The sequence below is a fragment of the Diospyros lotus genome, chromosome 6 (assembly GCF_014633365.1).
Source record: "Diospyros lotus cultivar Yz01 chromosome 6, ASM1463336v1, whole genome shotgun sequence".
Classification (NCBI taxonomy): domain Eukaryota; kingdom Viridiplantae; phylum Streptophyta; class Magnoliopsida; order Ericales; family Ebenaceae; genus Diospyros; species Diospyros lotus.
In genome coordinates, this window is record NC_068343.1 from 20,687,444 (window position 1) to 20,711,526 (window position 24,083).

Here is a 24,083-nt window from a genome sequence, read left to right on the forward strand (position 1 = left end):
CTTAATATGTAGTTTATTGGGGCATTTTAGCTATTAGGGCGCTAACAAAAGTGTTGCATGTAATCGTGCCCTAAAAGCTTATTGAGACACTTACAAATGCTGTGTAAATCCACCAAGATATCTCCCTGCATTTTACATGTAATGGCATTTAAAAATGCCTCGAAAATAACTGTAAATTTATGCATGTAATGACATTTAAAAATGCCTCAAAAATAATTATAAATTTATGCATGTAATGGCATTCAAAAATGCCTTGAAAACAATTGTAAATTTAAGCATGTAATGGCGTTTAAAAATGCCTCGAAAATAACTGTAAATTTAAACATGTAATGGCATTCAAAAATGCCTCGAAAACAACTGTAAATTTAAGCACGTAATGGCATTCAAAAATGCCTCAAAAACAACTGTAAATTTAAGCATCTGATGATATTTAAAAATGCCTCTAAAACAACTATAAATTTAAGCATTTTTTTTTCAAAATAGGTTGATCTGGTGAACAAATTTTTGAATTCTAAAACCTGATATCAACCAACATAGACACAAATCTCTTCATCTAATCTAGTAATGCAAACCACATAATAAAGCCACTTCACATATACACATACAAAACCAATACTCCATGGTCTATGATTGATTTGTCAAAAAAAGAATTACTCCAAAAATCCATAAATCTAACAATTATCATCATTTGTCATCCATTATAACACCAAAAAAAAAATTAACAAAACAACTAATCTCCATGATCTATTGAACTCTAATCATCACTTTCATCACGTTCAACCTACACAAAGAAAGTAAAAATATCTTAGTAAAATAGAAACAAAGTTTTTCTAAAGAAAGATGAAATCAACAATATAAAAGTATAAATGTACCAAGAACAATGGCCATGCAACATGTGCTCCAAGGGCATCTCCAATGGTTTTGAACATTCCATATCTTCTTATCAATTCTTCATCCCACTCTACTGCCACTTGAATATGTACCTCACACCAATTAGGTCTTAGTCGTGATCCACCAACTTCTGTGGATGGATCAATACTCCAGACAATTCCCTTTGCTACAATTTGAGTTGGGTCATTTATACTTTTCAAACAAACTCTATTTTGAACCTATCAACAAAATAACAATGGATAATACAAGTTCAATATCCAACAACATCCTCAACAAAAAAGTAACATATATAAAACAAAAATTTAAGCAGCATCACACTACTTGTAAAACTCATCATAAATAGAATAATGGAAAACAAAAGGAAAGAAAAAGAGAGATGAAACTAAATAGATAGAAAAGACTGTCGAATGGGTCAAAGCCTAAAGTTATAATGTCCCAAACAACAATTTTAAGTCGTAGTCCTCGAATGTGCATAACTACTACAATGAAGAAGATAGTAAGAAAATTACTTGAATTGGTTGGCGAGTTGAAGTTGGTGAAGAAAAACCCATATTGCTCTGAAGAGATGACACAAGATTAGAAGGGTTCGAAGATGGCGTAAGATGACTATTACTAGTTGTTTCTCTATTTTCCATGCACATAGCTCTCAATTCTTGTAGCTGCTCATTCATATTCATGTATTGTTCCTTCATCATCTCCAATTCATTCTTATAACTCATAGCAAGTCTATGAGACGTTGCACGACTAGGTATTGGACCATAAAGATCTGAAGGACAAACACCTAAGCCATACATACGTACATGCCCAGCTTTCTCCTTTCCCATAACTTGAGAGTAAATATCATTTTCATTTTGGTCATTTCGTGGACCTTCTAGAGCATTAATAGTTAACTCACGCATTGCTTCCTACAAAAAAAAAAATTATATTCAAAGAATAAATATAAACAAATGGACAAATAAATTATTATTATTTTTATTTAACTATTACCATTGCTTGACTAGCTGCCTCATTTCTCAGAGTTTCACCTTTTGAGTAACACTCAATGAACAAGGTAGAGCGTGATGGGTAATAGCCAAGTTCCTTTTTTCTGCATACAATGTAAATATTTATATATTATATAATAGTTAAACAAAGATATAAAATTGAATACTTCCAATCATGACAAATATAATTAATGAGAAACAAAAATAATATTTATTTCATTAAAATTCAATTATACATAGCATTTTGAAAGGAAGTAGAAGTTACCTTTTTCTTTGCCACTCTAGCGAAACTCATCTTACCCTTTCGGTGTACCATTTTTTGATGTCCTCGACTCACTTTATTTCTATCACTAACTCTCTAGAATACATGGAAAATTTTGTAAGAGTAATTAATTGAAAAATACCACAAGTTAAAGTATAACTTTACACACACCTTTGATGCATTAGAATTCCAAAAAGTTACCAACTCCTTCCATTGGTCTTCATGAACTCTTTCAGGAACATTTTTCATTTGTTCAACAAGAGATACATTTGGATCATAATAGGTTGTTTTCACAAAAGATTTCCAATTTCTCCACTTTTTGGCGATAGATTTCAATATCCAATCCTCTTGACCAGGAGGAAGCTGAAACTTTTCCTAAAAAGAAAAAAATAAATCAATTTGATAGAAGAATAAGCATGAACAATGATATTATACAATATTGTTATAATATAAAGAATAAAGTACACCAATACCTGAACTTGGGTCAACATCTCTTTTTTATAAGTTTGAGGTACTTTGATCCAATTCTTATAATGTAATGGTGTGTATCTTCCATTGCGTGCTATAGCCCCCAAGAAGTGAGCTAATTCACTTGATGACTTTTCATCAATAGGTTGCCCTAGGTCATTAAATTCAACTTGAATAGCCTCTTGCTTATCTCGAGCCCAAATTTTTTGCATAAATGTTGGCCCTCGTACATTCTTCTTGATACCATTGTCTATTCCAAAACATTATAGAAGTATAAAGTGAAATGAGCAAAGTTGAATTAGAAAAGTTGATAGATTACCTGAGACTATATTGGTTTGAGTGTTGCTTAAATCTCTTCTTGACTGGTTTGAGTCCAACCCATCAGACATACGTCCAATTCTAGTTCTTGGTGCCATCAAGCTGAATTTGTGTGAATGTAGCAATACTCACTGTTATATAACAATGATTCTATGTACCAAATTAATGGAACAACACACAAATAGTATGTAGATAATTGAAATAGCTAATTAAGACAACACAATCTTGATATATAGTTTTCTACAACGAAAAATGAATTAATTGAAAATAAAACCCAAAGGAGAAAGCATTAAAAACTACAAACTCAATTTAGAAAAGCATAGAATTGAAAGTTGTACAAAGTTATAACATAAAAAAATAATAATGAACCATATCAACCATAAGCATCAAATTCATTATGCTCCCTAGCCCATGTAATATCAACATTGATGTCACCATCTTGAATTTGAGGATTGCATGCATGGCTTTGCAGCTGAGTCTCTATATCATCCTCACATGAATTGACTTTTTGATCAAATTGGTCTCTAGGTGTGGTTCTTATTACAACATGCCAGTCTTTTTTTGTAGGGTCTTCCACATAAAACACTTGTTGTGCTTGAGAAGCTAAAATAAATGGCTCATTTGTGGGCATGAGTCTAGTGAAATTGACTAAGGTGAAACCATCATCATCTTCTTTCTTTCCACTTCTTTGAGAAACCTAATCACAATTGAATAGAGTCACTTTTTTACCACTAAGATAATCTAACTCTAAAATATCATTTAGAACTCCATAATATGTGACATCTCCTGATATGGGGTTGTTATCCCTCACGCTAGCATAACTTTCTGTCTTGGTAGTAACAATAACCCCACTATTTTGAGTTTTTCTCTTTTCCTCAACTTCTTTCACATGAAATCTAAAACCATTAATAATAAAACCCTTGTACTTTCTTACAACACAATTAGGACCTTGAGCAAGAGCTCGAAGCTCTTCAGATATATCCTCATTTCCAACAGCAAACATTTCTCCAACCTAAATAAATGAAGGATAAGATTATGAAAACAAAAATAAATAAATAAATTAAAAAAATTGAAACCAAGGTTACTGAATAAAAACTTACTGTGTCACTAAACCATGAAGTAAATTCCTCGATGTGTTTAATAGCCCTTTGTCATTTAGAAAGTCGAGGATATTGATTGTTTATTATAGTCTCATGTTATCTGTGCATATAGTAGAATATAAGGATACAAAAGAGCTATTTATACTCTATTAAAATTAATGGAAAATAATTATTGACTTACTAAATAAATTCTTGAAAACAACACATATTTATGTGCCATTTCTAATGTTTCTCTATTTAAAACAACCATCTCTTCTTTTCCAAATGATTGTCCTTGCATTGCAAATATTGGTAACTCAACATTGCTAACATTTCCTTCATCAGAATTTCTACTTGGCCGATTGAATTTGGTTTCAATGTCATCAAAATATCTAGAACAAAAGGTTAAACATTCATTTGCTAAATAACCTTCAGCAATGGAACCCTCTGGATGAGATCTATTTCTTACATACGACTTCAATGTGGACAAATACCTATAAGATGCCCAATGATGAAAAAGTAATTATGTTTGCTTTCAAATGAATGATATCTAAATAAAATTTGACAAAATAGAAGCAATGAGTATTAATTACCTCTCAATAGGATACATCCAACGATAATGCACAGGCCTAGCAAGTTTAGCTTCTGTTGCTAAGTGAATTGGTAAAAGCACCATAACATCAAAGAATGATAGAGGGAAAATCCTTTATAGGTGACAAAGTATTAATGCAATTTGGTATTCCATTTGAACCAAATCAACAGAGTGGAGTGATTTTGAACAAAGATTTTTGAAGTACTGGCATAACTCAATCAAGGGCTTTCGAACATGCTGGGGTAAGACCTTTCGCAATGCTAATGGAAGTAATTGTTGCATCAAAATGTGATTGTCATGACTCTTAAGACCTAATATTTTGAATGGTTTAAGCTGTACACACCTTGAAATATTTCTAGCATACCTATCAGGAACTTTCACTTTCTTTAACACTTTGCCAAATATCTTATTTTCTTTTTTATTCATTGAAAAACAAGCAGGCGGTAAAGAACCATCTTCTCTCGGGTGAAGTTCACTTCTAATATTCTTCGCTTGTAAATCAAGACGTGCATTCTTGTGATCCTTTGTCTTCCCATCTAGATTCAACAAGGTCCCAAGAATACTATCGCACACATTTTTCTCAATATGCATTACATCAAGATTGTGGCGCACTAAATTGTCCTTCCAATAGGGCAACTCAAAGAAAATGCTTCTCTTTTTCCAATTGTAAGGCAATTTTGGATTATCACTCACTTGTTTTCCAAATTTTATGTTGAATCCGTTCAATTCATCTAACACCATAGAGCCAGTTAAGCGTGGAGGTGCCTTTCTATGTTCTTCCTCACCATCAAAATTTTTCTTATCTTTACGAAAGGCATGATCAACATCCAAGAATCTTCGATGACCCATGTAACATGATTTCCCACTTTTTTGCAATCGTTCAAAACATGTATACTTATGACATGAGGGGCAAGTAAGCTTTCCTTTTGTGCTCCATCCAGATAAGTTAGCATAGGCAGGCAAATCACTAATAGTCCACATAATAGCTGCACGAATTTTAAAATTTTCCTTAGTAGGTACATCATATGTGTTTACCCCATCCCATAATTCCTTTAACTCCTCTATCAAAGGTTGTAAGTATACATCAAGGTTATTTCCAGGTGGTGAAGGGCCAGGGATGAGCAATGATAACATGAAAAAAGGTTGTTTCATACACATCCAAGGAGGGAGGTTATATGGCATTAGGATAACTGGCCAAGTACTATGAGTACTACTCATTGTCCTAAATGGGTTAAATCCATCACATGCTAATCCAAGTCTAACATTACATGGATCTTTAGCAAACTCAGGATGCTTGAAGTCAAAAGTCTGCCAAGCTGGAGAATCTGCCGGGTGCCGCATGTATCCATCTTTAATTCGGTCCTCCTTATGCCATTTCATAAAGGAGGTAATTTTTGAAGACATGAATAGCCTTTGCAATCTTGGTTTCAATGGGAAATAGAATAATACCTTAGCAGGGATTTTTGTCTCACTTGTATCTATGCTCGTTTCTCCATCATTTTGCAACCTATTTGTAGGTATTTTGTATCTAGGAGTGTGACATTGATAACATTCTGTGGCTGTCTCATATTCCTTGTGATAAAGTATGCAATCATTTGGACATGCGTGAATTTTTCTACACTCAAGGCCAAGTCCCTTAAACACTTTCTTTGTCTCGTAGTAAGATTTTGGTAATTTACCCCCCTCAGGAAATGCATCCTTTAACAACTCCAATAACATTGAAAAAGACTTGTTCGACCAATTTCCAAGACATTTAATGTGAAATAGGCGAACAAGGAATGATAACAATGAAAACTTACTCCCGGGAAAAAGTTCTTGTTTAGCTTCATGAAGTAACTTATAAAATGTCTCAGCCGTTTCATTAGGTTCATCTACAATATTCATTGGGTCATCTTCATTTACATGTTCATTTGGGATGCCAAATGCATCATATAATAACTCATGCATCTCATTATTCATAAATAGGTCATTAGGAGCATGTGTTTCAAATCCCACAAATGATGAACCTTCTCCATGGGCTGTCCATTTTGTATATCCTTTAATAAACCCAAAGCATATCAAATGATCTTTCGCCTCTTCCCTAGTTGCCCACAGTCCATTCCCACACTTCTTACATGGGCATGTTATTTTTCCATTGATACTTGCTTTAGCAAATGCCAAACTTAAGAATTCTTCCACTCCATCAATGTACCTTCTACTAACTCTATGTTCATTCATCCAATTTCTATCCATCATTTTCCCTTTCAAATAAAAGGATTTCCAAAAAAAGATATCTACAAAAAAGACAAAGAAATTAAATAAGTTCATTACTAATGCTTCAGGAAACATACATAAAAAAATACCAAAAAGAAAGGCCAGAAAAGCATTTAGATACACACAAAATACATATATATATAGAGATATGTATATATATTAGCAACAATTTTGCAAGTAAAAAAAAAGGCTGCTCTCAGCTAGCAGCCTTCTCTCTCTCTCTCTATATATATATATATGTATATGTATATATATTAGCTGGAGAGAGCATTGGTAGAGCGTGTGGCAGTGTGTCTCTCTCTTCTAAATATACTTTTTCTTTGCCATTTTACTGTCAAAGTATTTTTCATCCAAATTACATCAACCAATACATGATATTTCACACATTTTTTCAATCTCCAAGTTATATATCTAATATATATTTTCAGTTTGTTGCTTTACTTCCAGCCATCTTTTCTCTCTTATAATTGAATTTTATATTATTTTATATCTAATATATATTTTCATTTTTCTTTGCCATTTTATTGGCATGAATTGATTGAATTTTATATTATTTTATAAATATCCCCTTCCTACTGCCCCACGATAAGGAATGGATTTCTAAAGTAATTGAAAGTGGGAGCCACAATACTTGACTACCAATGCTTCAGGAAACGTTCAAAAAGATACATGAAGGCTTAAAAAACATTTAGATCATAAATTGAAGGCTGCCCACACACACATGCAAAATACATATATATATAAACATATATAACTGCAAAACATAAACTGATTGTGTTGCAGAGAGGCTGCAAACTACCCGGAGGAGGCAGCGGCCGCGTTGAGGCAGCAGGAGGCTGCGATAGTGGCGTTGAGATAGCAAGGACAAGGCGATGTCGGCGTTGAGACAGTAAGGACGCAGCGACGGCAGACGTTGAGGCAGTAAGGATGCGACGACAATGACTTTGAGGGAGCAAGCGGGCGACAACAGCAACGTTGACGGAGTCGATGAAAGCTACAGTATGCTTGAGGAAGATGGGCAATAGGGATTTAGGGATTTCGCAAGGGAAAAGGGAAGAGGCGGGGGGAATCTCCCGCCACTGGTTTTTTCATTTTTTTTATATTTTTTTGTTTTTTATTTAGTTGTTATATATATATTTTTTGTTTTTTTATTTAGTTGTTAAATAAAATAAAATAAATTATGAAAATAATATTAATAATTATTTGATTGATAAAAATAAAATAATTTCATGATAACTGTTAAAATAGTTTAAATTATCACAATTATTAAATAATTTAAATAATAATTTATGATAATAATTTAAAATATGTTAATAAAATAATTTAAATTATTGTATTAAATTAATATTTATTTTAAAATTTTGAATCCATATATATAGCTTTGTTTCACATAAGGGTGCACAAACGATCGGTTTGATTACTGAATCGATGGAAAAGTAATAATGAAAATAACTTAACTGTATGTAATAATTAATCAAATCGAATCAACCGACAAACACCAAATAATCAAACTAACCAAAATCGAATAATTAACTAAACAAAATTTGTAAAAACTAAACCGGACCAAGAATTGAACTTTCTCACATAATAACCAAACAAACTGAACTAAAGTTCAGCCTTATTGTTGTTGTCGACCACCTAACGGGGTGGTGATTCCAATGATTAGAACTGATCAGTGGATTTCCCCTAACCACAATGGTTCATATATCCAAAAATCAAAATGATCTAATGGTTAGACGGAGACGAAGATGAAAGGACGAGCGAATCGGAGACGAACGAAGTGCCCCTAACCACAGTGGTTCATATTCTAATGGTTAGCAATTCGATTTGTTTTATTAACCGACCAACGAAGACCGAATCAATAAAAATTAACCCAAAATTTTTGACAAAAATAATTGAACCACTAATCGACACCTAAATAACTAAACCAAACCGGCTGGTCATTCGGTTCAATTAGTTCAGTTTACTAGTTCCACACTTCAAATTTTAGCTTATTAGAATTATTTTATTAGATTTCTTTATTAGGGCACTTCATAAAAGTGTCTCATTAGAATTATTTTATTGAGGCATTTTAAAAATTGTCCTATTAGATTTTTCCTTTAGGGCATTTCATCAAAGTGTCTCATTATTTTTCTATTAGGACACTTCATCAAAGTGTCTCATTACAATTATTTTATAGGGGCACTTTAAAAATTCTTCCCTATTAGATTTTTCTATTAGGACATTTTATTAAAGTGTTCCATTAGAATTATTTTATAGAGGCACTTTAAAAATTTTGCCCTATTAGATTTTTCTATTAGGACACTTCATTAAAGTGTCTCATTAGAATTATTTTATAAAGGCACTTTAAAAATTTTGCCCTATTAGATTTTTCTATTAGGGCACTTCATTAAAGTGTCTCATTAGAATTATTTTATAGAGGCACTTTAAAAATTTTGCCCTATTAGATTTTTCTATTAGGGCATTTCATTAAAGTGTCTCATTAGAATTATTTTATAGAGGCACTTTAAAAATTTTGCCCTATTAGATTTTTTTATTAGGGCATTTCATTAAAAGTGTCTCATTAGAGTTATTTTATTGGGGCATTTCAAAAATTATGCTCTAATAGGGTTTTCTATTAGGGCACTTTATCCCTATACCTCATTAGAATTATTTTATTAGGGTATTTTTTTAAATTATGCCTCAAAATAGTATTTTATAGGGCATTTTTTAAAAAATGTCTTAAAAAAAATGCCTCAATAAGTATTTTTTGTTCTAATGTAAATACAAGTCAATTTACAAATGAAGGGTGTGAAAATTGAAAAAAATTATTGCCAAACTTAAAAGTCACGAAACAAATAATGAACATACTATAAATATGAATACTTGGATTTGAGATAAGATTACTTAAAAATAAAACAATTAATCAATATTTACAAGAGAAAATAAATAAAGAGAAAGAGCATTGGAAAAATGTGCTAATAAGAATTATTGCTATTGTAAAAACTCTTTCAAAAAATAATTTGACATTTCGTGTTACAAATGAGAAAATTTATCTAGATAATAATGGAATTTTCTTGAGTTTAATTGAATTGATTGATGAGTTTGATCAAATAATGCAAGAACACCTTACACGTATTCAAAATAAAGAAATTCATAACTATTACCTTAGTCATAATATATAAAATGAGTTGATAAATTTTTTATTATTAAAAATAAGAAATATAATTATTAAAAAAATAAAAATTAAAATATTTTTCAATTATATTTGATTATACCCCAATTACAAGTTATGAAGAATAAATGTCTTTTATATTAAAATGTGTAAATATTTTAACAAGTCTGATAAAAATAGAAGAGTATTTCATAGATTTTTTAAAAGTGAATGATACATTTGGTCAAGGTATTTTTAATGTACTTATAAGTAAAATAAAAAATCTTGAATTTAATATAAATAATGTGAGAGGGTAAGAATATAATAATAGATTAAATATGAAAGGTAAACAACAAAATGTGTAAAAAATATTATTAGATATAAATTCTATGACATTTTATATACTATGTGATTGTCACAATCTTAATTTTATTCTTTGTGATATAGTTAATTCATGTGTTGAGCTATAACATTTTTTTAGAGTCACACAACGCATATATTCAATATTTTCCTTTTCTACAAAAAGACGAAAACTCTTACAAGATCATATTTTTAATTTGACATTTAAGTCATTGTTTAAATCTTGAAAATTTTCTAAAACATGATATGTTCTCTGATATTGATAGTTTAGATTTATTTTCGGAATTAAAAGTTTAAAATAAATTATAACTATAGAAATGAAAACACCACTTGTGATACTAAATTTTATAAAAAGTGTAAATTCTTTTCCAAATGCATGAATAGTTTATAAAATATTATTAACAATTCATGTTACTATAGTTTTGGCAGAAATAAGTTTTTCAAAATTAAAATTAAAATTTTTTTATTTATGTTCAATTATCTCTAAGTAATTTGGTTATATTGTCAACTGAAAAAGATTTATTTTCTAAACTAGAATACAAAAAATTAATTAGTGATTTTACATCTCAAAAAATAAAAAATATATATATTTAATAATTTTTATTATTTTTTAAAAAATCACTAAACTAATTCTCGTCTAGGGCCCAAATAACTCTTGAGCCGGCCCTGCTTGAAAGAGAAAAGAACCATTCTAGGATGCTAGATATGCCCCCACACCTAACTAGAGCCAATCTAGATTGCCTTGCAAGGAGGGCATATCACAAAGAGATGCACAAGGGATATATTATTCTTTAGGATTATTATAGGAGAAACACACGAGTAAATTTTAAAAGTGTCACATTCTTTTAAAGTTATTTTTAAAATACCATCCTTTCAAAAATAATTCTTACAATACTACCTTTCTAATTCTTAAAATTTTAGGATTTTAAAAATCGTTAGCGGAACTAACTGCACAATTGATTTGGGTACTTATAAGACCAGTTGGTGAAAGTGTTAAAAAGATTGTATTTTGAAAATTGTTTTTAAAAAGATGATATTTTGTACAATTACTCATGAAACACATACATGGCACCGCAAATGGATAGTTTTTTTGCTAATTAATTTTATTTTTAGATAATATATGTAATAAAATTACTAATTAAAATTATAAAATATGACCAAATTATATTGTTTTGTCTTCATCCCACGAATCTTGTAGGTTGGAAGAAAAACTTATATAAAAAAATTCCTGCATTTTATTAGTAAACAAGTGGATTACAGCTGAACTTGGGCCGCACGGTCCTTCACTTTCTTGGGAGACAAGCAGAGTAAAGATCACATCAGCTTATGTTTAGTCAATGATGCGGCTCCATGCCATGACATAACAAAGGGCACGCATATATAGACTCTGGTTGGCTGTGTACGGTTATCCTTGCTCTGGGAACCCATCTTACCTCTACATAGGCTTCATCTCTGTTCTTCCATTTTCCAAAAACATATATATTGCTCCTTTGAATTTGAATAGCCTTATTGTTTACCACTGAATCTAGCAAACCCCTTATCAAGATCAAGTGGTCACAGCATATATATGGGTTGGTCATGGGAAATAGCTCTTGCAGTGGCAGTGCTTGCACTTTCTTGTCTCCTGCAAGCAGCAGCCTGGTTGAGGAAGAACAAGAATGGGAGATTACCTCCTGGTCCAAGAGGTCTCCCACTTGTGGGTCACTTTCACTTGTTGGGGAAGCTTCCGCACCAGGATCTGCACCAGCTAGCCAAGAAACATGGCCCCATCATGTACTTGCGCTTCGGCTTCGTCAAAAACATCGTCGTTTCGTCGCCCGAAGCAGCCGAGCAGTTCCTCAAGACCCACGATCTGGTCTTCGCCAGCAGGCCGCCTCACGAGGCATCCAAGTACATATCTTACGGGCAAAGGAACTTGTCCTTCGCCCCGTACGGGCCTTACTGGCGGAACATGCGAAAGCTCTGCATCCTTCAGTTGCTTAGCGCCAACAAGATCGCTTCTTTCCAGTCCGTGAGGAAGGAGGAGCTTGACATTTTGGTCGGCAAGGTCAAGCAGCAGGCGGCTCGGGAGTGTGTGGCGGTGGATCTGAGCGCTATGGTTTCATCCACGACCGCCGACATTAGTTGTCGGATGGTGATCGGGAAGAAGTACGAGGAGGAAGAGTTGAACAGAGAGAAAGGGTTGATAGCGGTGGTGAAAGAGGGGATGAAGCTGGGGGCAATTCCTAACATCGGAGACTACTACCCCTACGTTGGAAAGCTTGATCTGCAAGGGCTAACTCGGCGAATGAAGGCTGTGAGTCAGGTGTTTGATCGACTCTTAGAGAATATCATCAACGAGCATGTTCAGGACACGGGTCGAGGCCAGAACAAGGACTTTCTTGACATCTTATTGGCTTTCATGGAATCTGAACAAGCTGACTTCCGGATAGATCGCCGCCATGTCAAAGCGGTGATACTGGTAAATTAACTCACTCAATCACAAGATACAAGTCAAATTAATTGCGGCCTCTTGTTCTAATGGAGATCTGTTTTAATCTGTCTTTTCTTATTTGTTTTGACTAGCAAGTAAAATCCTGACAAGATTATGTTTCCTATCCTGAACTAATTACTCATTTTGCACATCTCAACAACAATGAAAAAGAAAAACAAGCACTTCTATGAATTGTTGGATGTCATGGTACGAAGATAGATGCGTGGGACACCATTACTCATTCAAATTTTTTTTTTTTTTTAAATTACTATTGTACAATGGTATTAATATAGAATAACTGGATAATTTTTTTTGCAGGACATGCTTATAGGATCCATGGACACTTCGGCAACAGCAGTAGAGTGGATTCTTTCTGAACTTCTGAGGCATCCACGAGTGATGAAGAAGGTCCAAGATGAGCTTCAACAATTGGTGGGGATGGAGAGAATGGTGGAGGAATCGGATATAGACAAGCTGGACTACTTGGACATGGTGGTGAAGGAAGCCTTGAGGCTGCACCCAATAGTGCCATTGATGGTTCCTCATGAAGCCACCCAGGACTGCGTCGTCAGTGGCTACCACATACCGCGAAAAACCCGACTCACCATCAACGTATGGGCGATTGGCAGAGACCCAAATGCGTGGACCGACCCGGAGAAGTTTTTGCCCGAGAGATTTGAGGGGAGTAATATCGATCTTCGAGGCCAAGACTTCCAGTTGCTGCCTTTTGGGGCTGGTCGGAGAGGCTGCCCGGGGTTGCAGTTGGGGTTGCTGATGACGACGCTAGTGGTGGCGCAGTTGGTCCATTGCTTTGATTGGGAGTTGCCTAATGGCATGCTGCCCATGGACCTGGACATGACTGAGGAGCTTAGTCTGGCTACGACGAGGGCTAAGCATCTCCTGGCTATTCCTAGTTTTCGCCTTCACAAATGAATTTGATCCGTGAAGTCCCACTTAATGAGGTTGCTTTTTCGCTAAAATCATTTAACGAAGTGAGTTAAATGACTCAATAACCAAGGGATATGTATTAGAGATAATTATATTGATCTGCATTAGGTTTAGAAGAAATTACAAGCGGTGTCTTTGTGCTTTGAAAAATAATAGTGACCTCTGTTGCTAAAAGATGAGAGAAAATTATTTTGTCCCAAATCTCTCTCTTGCCTCTCTCTCTCCCTTCACTCTCTCTCTAAAGATATTTTCTAAGTTACAAAAACTATACTTCAGAAATAATTTTTTTTGAAATGTTAATTGCACTACCCCCCATGCAGTCAAACAACAATAGTTAAAACTCTTTCGAGTACCCAAATTCATAATTGGAATTTCATAACCGGAATGGGAAATTATGAAATAAAATAGGTTATGGAATTAAGATTTTAACCAATCAGTCAAAACATAATAGAATCAATTGCAAAATGGAAAAGGTAGTAACTAATCAACCATCGTACGTAGCATGAAAAAAATAGAACCCCAAAATCACATACTCGACTAAAAGGATCATGTTTGATCCTTAGGAAAAATCATCAAGAAAACCTATAATCATTCCCAACATTGCAACCCACTATGGGAAAACCTTACACTAAATTGGGTAAAACAGGGAAAGGAATGAATAGAGCATCAACTAAGGGGGTCGAACCAATTGAAGGGAGAAACCCAAGAGGGGTGAATTGGGTTTCTTTGAAAAGTATGTTACCTTTGGAAAAAGTAAAACCCATGTGAAAGATATGATATTGTGTGTGGTTGCTTTGTTTCATGTAAAATAGATATAGCATGATATCACAAGTATAAAGAAATTGTAAGGTAAAGAGAAAGGGAAACAAGTATACAAACTAATTTTAAAGAGGTTCAACACAGCCAAGACTACCTACCTCATCTCTCTTATATCGCAATTCAAGGGTTTTACTATGAAAGCAATTTCTCTAGCTTACTAAATGTTAAAGAGTCTTTACAATCCCCTTGCTGCACCAGATGGGAGTCAACCTCTCCTTAGTCTGTGCTAGTTGACATCTCTTGTCATAGCAAATCCCTATCGCATGCAGGTGCCATATATAAAACCATACAACCCTCTAGCTTTAGCAAGTTCTAGTAAACCTCTTATAGCTTCAATATGTGCTAGTAGACTATTGCAAAAAATCCTTAGCTTGTAGGCTAGCACAAACCTTCACACGAAGGCCAAATTATAAGATATGTCACACACCTTCATAGATTTATGATTACAAGAAGAGATACAAATGAATATGCCAATGAAGCGTCACTTGAATACTCTTTCTTCGTTTGTAGAATCAAAGACAAGGTTAGATGGAGACAAATTAAACTAAAATTAATGCTTTGAAGATCAAAGGATATGTTGACGAAAACTTACAAGACATCTCTTGGAAAAGGATAAGGCACAATTTGATGTATATAATTTTTATCATTCATGATAAAAAAAAAAAAAAAGTCTTTAATCTCGATTGTCCATTCCAGCTGACGATTTGACACCCTTTCAGTAAAAAGCCTGCTTCTTCTGAGCAAAGCCCCACCTCAGTTATGGTTCACAGCCCTAATCACAACTCCCCTTGCCAACTACTCACAGTGCGGTGAAGGAGACTGTACGTGCCCTCTTTTTGTTTACGCGATGGACCCTATTATTGGTCCTTTTGTGGCTGCAGATAAGGCTGGCAATTTTTGAGACCACCTCATTAGACATCACCTCGTTACACCATACAAAGGACACGAAATTAAACGGGTTATGGTTGGGTTAATTGGGTTTGGATCATAAATGAGTTAATCTATTTATGATATGATTATTTTTATGTTTTAAGTGGATCAATTCGTCTAATTCATTTAGACACAACCCATTTAATTAAATTGGTTAACGAATTAATCCGAACATGTTAATACGATTATATATGAAATTGAATATTTTTAAAGAAAATACTCCTTCAACTCAATGTTCTAATTCTTTCACTGTTGATTAGATTGTGTAATATCTAATTTAGAACATTTTATTTTATTATTAGGTGATTGTATTTTATTTTATTATTGAGATGATTGTATTTTATTTTTTTTTTTCGATGACTGTATTTTATTTTGCATGTTAGATGACTTTTATTTTATGTTAATTGTTAAGGATATTTCTATTCTAATAAGTTAAACGTGTTTTATTCGTATTAATAAGTTTTCATTCATGTTAATGTGTCGTGTTGTGTCTGTTTAATAAGTGGATTATCGTATCGTGTTGTGTGCGATCTGTTGAACTTATTTGTTAAACGGGTTATGCGTGTCGTGTCGTATAACCCGTTTAATAAACATGTCCGTGTTAAGATTGAGTGTTTTGACACGATTAATTAATCGTATTGTGTTCTTATTTATCATAATTATATTATACATGTGTCCTAATATGATACGATTATGATCTGCCCGCCCATTTTAACACCTCTAGCTACGGATGGGCGATTGGGGTACCCCTAGTTTCAACGAATGATGGGCTTGGGGTCTTCTGCGATGCCAGCGCAAAGAACCCTTTCCAGCACTCGTGACTGGTTTAGTCACTGCGGGTGTCCAGTGGGTGTCCTCTTCTTCTTATAGAGTTCCTCTTCTTCTGGCGGTGGCCAGTGGGTGTCCACGTCTCTTTCTGTTCTTTCCATTGGGAATATCTTAAGATCACAATTCCCATCTAAAAAATTATTATCTGTTGTCATTTGATCATACTACCACCTAGACTGATGGGCATGGGCATAACGAAAATGCTAGAGACATATTCGGCCCCCTCCCCTTTTGCTGTCTAACCAATTGGCCCTTAAATTTGAAAGAGGACTTATTACTTGTTTGCCTCAACTTCTAATTTGGAGTCTATTAGACATCCTAATTTTTAATTTAGACCTATCAACCCCCATATTCTAGTCAGCAATGCACGTAGAATAAGGCACAATTGAGGAGCGAGATGAAATGGATCTCTATAATTGCCAATTTTGCCCTTACACTATTTTCTAATTTACAAAATTACCCCTCTCCTTCATTTGGATAGCTTGCTTGTTAATGGCGGACGAAGGGTTGGATGGGCCATGATTGACGGTGAAGAAAGATAGATGGCCGACGAGTATGAGGCCCAGAGGACAAATTACGCAAGATCGATCAATGCAGGAGGGAGATCGATAGTCGTCGGTGACTAGCAGAGGCTACGGAGGCTAAGCTTGACTGAACAATACAAAGCCAATCAGCGAACAAAGATGCGGTCAGTAATGAGGGCGGCGTAGCGGCAAACAACAATGGCAAAGAGGAAACAACCAACAAAAAGGCAAATGATGAGGCGACTGCTGCAACAATCGGAGAAAGTGAAAAGTAGCCCAGATTTGGCTAAAGAAGACGAACATACGTAGAGACAGCGACAACAACGACGACTTTAGCGGCTAACGGTAGTAGGGTCAACAACGACAGGCGTAGTCGATGGTGGCTGCGGGGCGCGATCGATGATGGCGACAATGATAGCGGCGACCAGTGATAGAAAAGGTAGAGTGCATGTTTGGCACACAAAGAATAAAGGACACAATGAATCCCAAATTGTAACTAGGGGCACAATGAATCTCAAATCGTAACTTGAGGGACACAATAGGTCATCCTCTAAGTTAAAATGCACAACTAGTTAAATGGGAAAAGTACAAGGGGCTAGAAGTGTCTTTAGAGTAGGGGTGTCAATGGTTCGGATTGGTCAAGTTCTATAAGAATCCAATAATCAAACTATTTTTAACAATTTCAAAAAAATAAGAATCGTAACCGAACTATTATATATATAAAACCAAATCATGACCAATCTGTCACCTCGGACTGATTTCGGTTCTTGGACAGTCCGGGTCTAATCTCGTCCCTCTCCTTAGGCCCAATCTCGGCCATTTCCATCTCAGCCAAATCTTGGCCTTCTCCTTGGGCTCAATCTTGGTCCTTTCTCGGGGCCCAATCTCTGCCAGCGCCAACCTACCACGACATCATTGCAATTCCCATTGGATATCCGCGTAGCCGCCTCAGATAGCATCCTCATTAATGGCGGATCCCATCCACATTAATAAGAGTTTCGTCGCCACCATGCTGCCACCTGAGAATCTCCACCAACGCCGGATAGTCAGTCACATCACCTGCAAACACACGACGAATGCATACAGGAGGACGTCTCCTCCTCCTATATCAGCCAACTCTCTTCAAAGCCAAGGTATGTTCTGACCTCTGATCTACTGATACACTGCATTTTCCTTACTCTCTTACTCACTCGAGCGTCGGAGTGTTTGCAGGTGTCAGCCGCCCCCCGAACGGACTCGTCGCTAGAGCTTGGGCTCTGCCTTTGTGATCCTGCCTCCAATCGTTCTCTTTTTAGTCAGGAAGGAACATATGGCGCCCACCATGGGGCTCGGTAAAACTTACCTATGCCATAACTTCACTAAAGGATTCAAACCCACCTTCTTGTCGCCATACCATGGTGCGACCGAGAAGCGCCCCCGCCCAAGAATCGAATAACGCTTACCATCTCCCATAAAACCCAACTATCATAGAAGTCTTTCTTCAAATGGTCCAGCAACTCCAGAATAAAGTTACTGAATTAACCCGAAACCAACAACGCGACCAACCCAACGAGCAGGTAGATTGCGATGTAGAGGTTAATTGTCACAAACATCACCAGTCTACCCACACCTCCGTTCCCTCACTTTCTACTTCCTTGTACTCCCACAATCACCTATTTTTGAGTTTATCATGGCTGTCCCTTTACTAGACGAATTTCGCCTCCTTACACCTCGGAACCTTATGATGGCACTACCGACCCTTAAGACCATCTCACCACATTCAGCGCCGCCATGCTAATAAGCGGAAGCTCGGACCCGATCATGTGCCTATCCTTTCTTAGCACCATGAGAAAGTCAACCATGCTATGGTTCTCATCCTTAGAGCCGAACTCTATCCACGACTTCTCTGAGCTAGCCACTCACTTCCTTACTCATTTCTCCACTAGCCGAACCCATCATAAGACGTCGGCCAGTCTTATTAACTTGAAGCAAGGCGAGCACGAGCCACTGCGGGCATTCATGAACAGGTTCTTTCAGGAAGCCCTACAAATTAAAGATCTCAACCCTGTGGTATCTTTGCACGCCATTATGGCTGGGTAAGAGCAGGCCCATTTGCCGATTCACTAGCCCCAAAGCCCCCAGCCATCCTGGATGATCTCAGAACGTGCGCGACAGGATATAACGCAAACCACAAAAGGGACTCCTACCGAAACTAAGAAAATCAAGATCATAACAAAGGGTGGAGAGAACCACCCCGGGCCCTCGAGCCATCTCAATTGCACTATAACGCAAACACCCCCTCACAACAAGGTGGGATTGGATTTTTTGAGAACTCTACAATGCCAGGGTCATCCCCTTCTGGATATCAGCGAGCAACAACCCCCTCGTGGTAACACCGACACCAACAAGTGGTGTGATTACCACCGTATGTTTGGACATACAACTGAAGAATGCGCCGCCCTAAAGGACCAAATAGAACGGCTGATCAAGGAAGGCTATCTCCATCCATACGTTTATAGACTAGACCGAAGGCGATCCCCACAAGGCAACTTGGACAGGCAAAGGAGCTGCAACTCTCAAAGGCGACACCAAGCAGACAACCGGCAAAATGTCGGACCACCCCCAAGAAATCCAGTAACTGGGGTCATTGACACCATCTCTGAAGGCTTCATAGGCGAAGGAGAATCAAGCTCGGCAAGGAAATGACACCTCCGGGTGGTAATATCTGTAGATAGTGCCGAGAGGAAACCAAAGAGAATTCCCCGCCACCCCGCAATCTCTTTCATCGAGGAAGACTTCAAAGGTATCGACAAAAATCTCGATGATCCCATGGTAATCCCGATCGTAGCTGCTAATTTCTTGGTAAAGAAAGTACTCATGGACTAGGGCAGCTCGGCTGACCTACTATACTTGCCAACCCTAAAGAAAATGGGAAATCCCGAAAGGGAGCTAAGACCGTTTGACGGGAACTTGATTAGATTTTTTAGAGAACAGGTAAGCGTCAGGGGCTACGTCGACTTACTAACTTCATTCGGGATAGCTCCCCTCGTCAAAATAATCCGCATCTGATATCTAGTCATTGATTGCCAAACACCATATAATGCGCTACTCGATCGCTCATTTCTCAAAAACTTAGGCGCAGTAGTATCCACTCCCCATCTAACCATGAAGTTCCTAGTGTCAGACACTAAAGTCGGAGCCATTCACGCTAATCGAAAAAGGCTTGGCAATGCTACCATGACAGCCTCAGGGTTCGAAGCCCCGAACCCGATAATGACAATAAGGGAAGAAAAACTCCTGGGAGCAACAATCAAGCGGCAGGAACAAGTAACCAAGCCCCGCACCCTAGCATGTACATGGCAGAGCTAGAAAAGCAAAATCGGTCAGCATATGACCATTGTCAACCCGTAACAGAACCCTACCTCAAAGGACGGAACCCCCGCCCAGAGCAAACATCTATGGCAAAAATATCTCACCGGATCAGCACCAACAACGAAGCCTACTGCCTAGCTGAGCCCAAGAACAAGCCTTTACCTAGACTGAAAGGCGTGGGGAAGCAAAAGCGTACCATAACTAAGTAGCCATCCTTTCGGGGGCTCACTGTTACAATACGCCTTACTAAATAAAGATGGTTGCTTCCACTTATTACTTGTCATAGTTTCACAAAGTGCAAACACTACAAGAAAAATTAATTTTAGTGACGGAAAAATCCGTCACTAAAAACAGAAAATCGATCACTAAATTTTTAGTGACGGGTTTAGTGATGGGGTAAAAATCCGTCACAAAAAAGGGCGTCACTGAATTTTAGTGACGGGGTTGAACAATCCCGTCACAGATCTGTGACAGGCAAGCTTTCCCGTCGTAGATTTGTGACGGGTCACCCGTTGCTGATCTGTGATGGGACATCTTTCCCGTCACAGATCTGTGACGGGGTACAGAGCCCCGTCACATATCGTTTTAAATAATAAAAAAATAAAAAATAAAATATGAAAAGTAATTTTAAATAAAATAAAATAAATATTTATCTAATTTATAATATTAATTCGAAATATTTGAATTGAAATTTTATTTCTTCTTTTTATTGTTTTATTTTAGATAAAAATCTTAAAATCTATTAGTGTGCTGTATATTTTATAAAAACAAAATAATATTTTTCTTAAATACTATTTTAATTTTTAGTCTTTAATTACCTGTATATTTGAATTAAAATAATTATCTAATTTATTTAATATGTTAGTTTTAAATATTTGAATTGAAATTTTATATATTATTTTTAATGTTTTATGTCAAATAGAATTTTTTGTATTTTTTAATGTGTATATTTTATTTATAACAATAAAAGTAAACTATATTACATTTAAAAGTAAACAATTAAAAATTACAGTATTACATTAACATTTCCTATGTATTTTATTTAAAATTACAGTATTATATTTTAATTAAAAGTAAATTTTTTTCAATTAAAAATTAAAAAAAATATAAATAACCATTAAACTAAACTAATACAAAATAACTATAAGTAAACTAAAATAAAATAACTACAACTAAACTAACATAAAATAATCATTAAACTAAACTAACACAAAATAACTACACCTAAACAACACAAAATAATTACCTCATTGACTGAAAGAGTGGCGGCAATGGCACCGGAGTAGTAACAATACCGGTGGGAGACAGCAGTTGCAGAAAAATCAAGAGAACCAAGGGGGGAATAGAGAAATGGTGTCAGAATAGGGGGAAAGGGGTGAGAAAGAGTGAGAACCAGAGAGGGGAAGGGGGAGAATGGTTGTTCGGGAGGGGGGGTTTTAAACTTAAATTAATAACGGGTGTGCCAGTCCTGTCCCTGATCAGTGACGGGCATAGCAGTCCCGTCACTGATCAATGACGGGCAAGGCACGCCCGTCACTAATCAGTAACGGGCATTCCAGTCTCGTCACAAAAAATATGGCAGAAAATTTAGTGACAAGACTGTAATGCCCGTCACTGATCAGTGACGGGCATGGCAGTCCCGTCATTGAACAGTGACGGGCAAGGCACGCCCGTCACGGATTCGTCACTAAACCCGTCACAAATTAGTGACAGGTGGGCCCTCGTCACAAATCCCTTAACTAAATTACGATTTTCTTGTAGTGAAAACACAGACTTTCACTTGGCATACTCCCGTTTTCCCCATCACCCTAAGATCGGCTCAACTCGAATCACCCCAGCCTTGCCAAGCCAACTAAATACAAGACAAAGTCATCTGTAGCCTCAGCTCACCTAGTGCACACACCAACAAAAGTAGATGTTAGAATGAAGCCACTGGCAAAGCCGGCCAAAATAACGAGGTATTCCAAAACTCCACATTTTGTTAAAGAAAATTCAAATACAAGTGTTAACAGGCACGCCGGACCTTGAGCCTACCATGGTCCCAAAGTTGTGCCTTGTAACAAACAGGCACGCCAATCCTTGAACCTACCTCGATCCGATCCCAAAGTCGTGCCTTATAACAAACAGGCACGCCGAACCTCAAGCCTACCTCGGTCCGATCTCAAAGTCGTTCCTTATAACAAACAGGCATGCTGGACCTCTAGCCTACCTCGGTTCGATCCAAAAGCCATGTCTTGTATCAGACAGACGCACATGACCTCAAGCCAAACTCCATCCTCTACTAAACCATGCTCGGGACCTAGATCGAAATGGTCAGTCTGCCCCGCCAAGACCTCAGGCACAACCCTGTCACTACTATAGGTGCCTCGAGATCGCCTCAGCCCTATTAAGCAACGCTTTGTATCAGACAAGCGCACAGGACCTCGAGCCAGACTCAATTCTCCTTTAAACCATGCTTGGGACATAGACCGACATAGTCAGTCGTCCCCACGCGGACCTCGAGTACAACCCTGTCACAATTCTAAACCGACATTACTCTAGGCACCTCGGGCAAAGCCCTGTCATTGCTCTAGGTGCCTCAAACCTGCCTCGACCCTATCGAGCCACGCCTTGTATCAGACAAGCACACAGGACCTCGAGCCAGACTCGATACTACTTTAAACCGTGCTCGGGACCCAGACCGACATGGTGAGTCCGCCCTATGCTGACCTCGGGCACAACCCTATCACCACTCTAGGTGCCTCGAGCTCGCCTCGGCCCTATCGAGCCACACCTTGTATAAGACAAGTGCACAGGACCTCGAGCCAGACTCGGTACTCCTTTAAACCGTGCTAGGGACCAAGACCGACATGGTCATTCCGCCTCGCGTGGATGTTGAGCATAGCCTTGTCATTACTCTAGGCGCCTCTAGCCCGCCTCAACCCTATCGAGCCAAGCCTTGTATCAAACAGGTGCATAGGACCTCGAGCTAGACTCGGTACTCCTTTAAACCGTGCTCGGGACCCAAACCGACATGGTTAGTCCGCCCCGCACGAACCTCGAGCACAACCCCATCATTGCTCTTAGCGCCTCGAGCCCACCTCGGCCTTATTGGGGTACGCCTTGTATTAGAAAGGTGCACAGGACCACGAGCCAGACACGGTACTCCTTTAAACCGTGCTCGGGACCCATACCAACATGGTCAGTTTGCCCCGCGTGAACCTCGGGCATAGCCCCGTCACTGCTCTAAGCGCCTCGAGCCCGTCTCAGACCTATCAAGCCACGAATTGTATCAGATAGGTGCACAAGACCTCGAGCTAGATTCGATCCTCCTTTAAACTATGCTTGGGACCCAGACCGACGTGGTCAGTCCGCCCCGCACAGACCTCGAGCACAGCCCCGTCACTGCTCTATGTGCCTCGAGCCCGCCTCGGCCCTATTAAGCCATGCCTTATATTAGATAGACGCATAGGACCTCAAGCCAGACTCGGTCCTCCTTTAAACCATGCTTGGGACCGAGACCGACATGGTTAGTCCGCCTCTCGCGGACCTTGGGCACATCCCTATCATTGCTTTAGGCCCCTCTAGCCGACCTCGGCCCTATCGAGCCACGTCTTGTATCAAATAGGCACACATGACCTCGAGGCAGACTCGATCCTCCTTTAAACCATGCTCGAGACCCAAACCGACATGGTCAGTTCACCTCGCGCGGACCTTGGGCATAGCCCCGTCATTGCTCTAGGCACCTTGAGCCCGTCTCGGCCCTATCGAGCCACGCCTTGTATCAGACAGGTGCACAAGACCTCGAGCCAGAATCGATCTGACCCTATACCCTAAAGTCGTGCCTTGTAGCAAACAGCAAGCCGGTCCTCGAAACTACACTAGTCTGATC

The 24,083-nt window shown here is 37.5% G+C and overlaps 3 protein-coding genes across 3 annotated transcripts in view; 2 read left to right on the plus strand and 1 right to left on the minus strand.

The window, feature by feature from the left end:
- Positions 1-24,083, plus strand: part of LOC127803927 (cytochrome P450 71AU50-like) — a 174,801-nt gene that overhangs the window by 83,757 nt on the left and 66,961 nt on the right. The gene's annotated exons all lie outside the window — the stretch shown is intronic.
- On the minus strand, positions 675-1,486 carry LOC127803931 (uncharacterized). The gene is made up of 3 exons (XM_052340579.1): positions 1,401-1,486; positions 873-1,109; positions 675-781 (listed from the first exon to the last, which is right to left on the minus strand). The coding sequence occupies exons 1-3, from the start codon at positions 1,440-1,442 to the stop codon at positions 755-757; spliced, it is 306 nt and encodes a 101-aa protein (XP_052196539.1). The 5' UTR covers positions 1,443-1,486; the 3' UTR covers positions 675-754.
- Positions 11,764-13,913, plus strand: LOC127803929 (cytochrome P450 71AU50-like). The gene is made up of 2 exons (XM_052340578.1): positions 11,764-12,800; positions 13,131-13,913. Exons 1-2 carry the CDS (start codon positions 11,907-11,909, stop codon positions 13,743-13,745), a joined length of 1,509 nt encoding a protein of 502 aa, XP_052196538.1. The 5' UTR covers positions 11,764-11,906; the 3' UTR covers positions 13,746-13,913.

Excerpts from the sequence above, each read along its gene's own strand:
- LOC127803931 (XM_052340579.1), bottom strand. The coding sequence starts at position 1,442 with ATGGGTTTTTCTTCACCAACTTCAACTCGCCAACCAATTCAA. Across the intron at positions 1,110-1,400 it reads CAACTCGCCAACCAATTCAA|GTTCAAAATAGAGTTTGTTT; the intron begins GTAATTTTCTTA and ends TTTTGTTGATAG. Across the intron at positions 782-872 it reads TTGCATGGCCATTGTTCTTG|GTTGAACGTGATGAAAGTGA; the intron begins GTACATTTATAC and ends TTCTTTGTGTAG.
- LOC127803929 (XM_052340578.1), top strand. The coding sequence starts at position 11,907 with ATGGGTTGGTCATGGGAAATAGCTCTTGCAGTGGCAGTGCTTGCACTT. Across the intron at positions 12,801-13,130 it reads ATGTCAAAGCGGTGATACTG|GACATGCTTATAGGATCCAT; the intron begins GTAAATTAACTC and ends TTTTTTTTGCAG.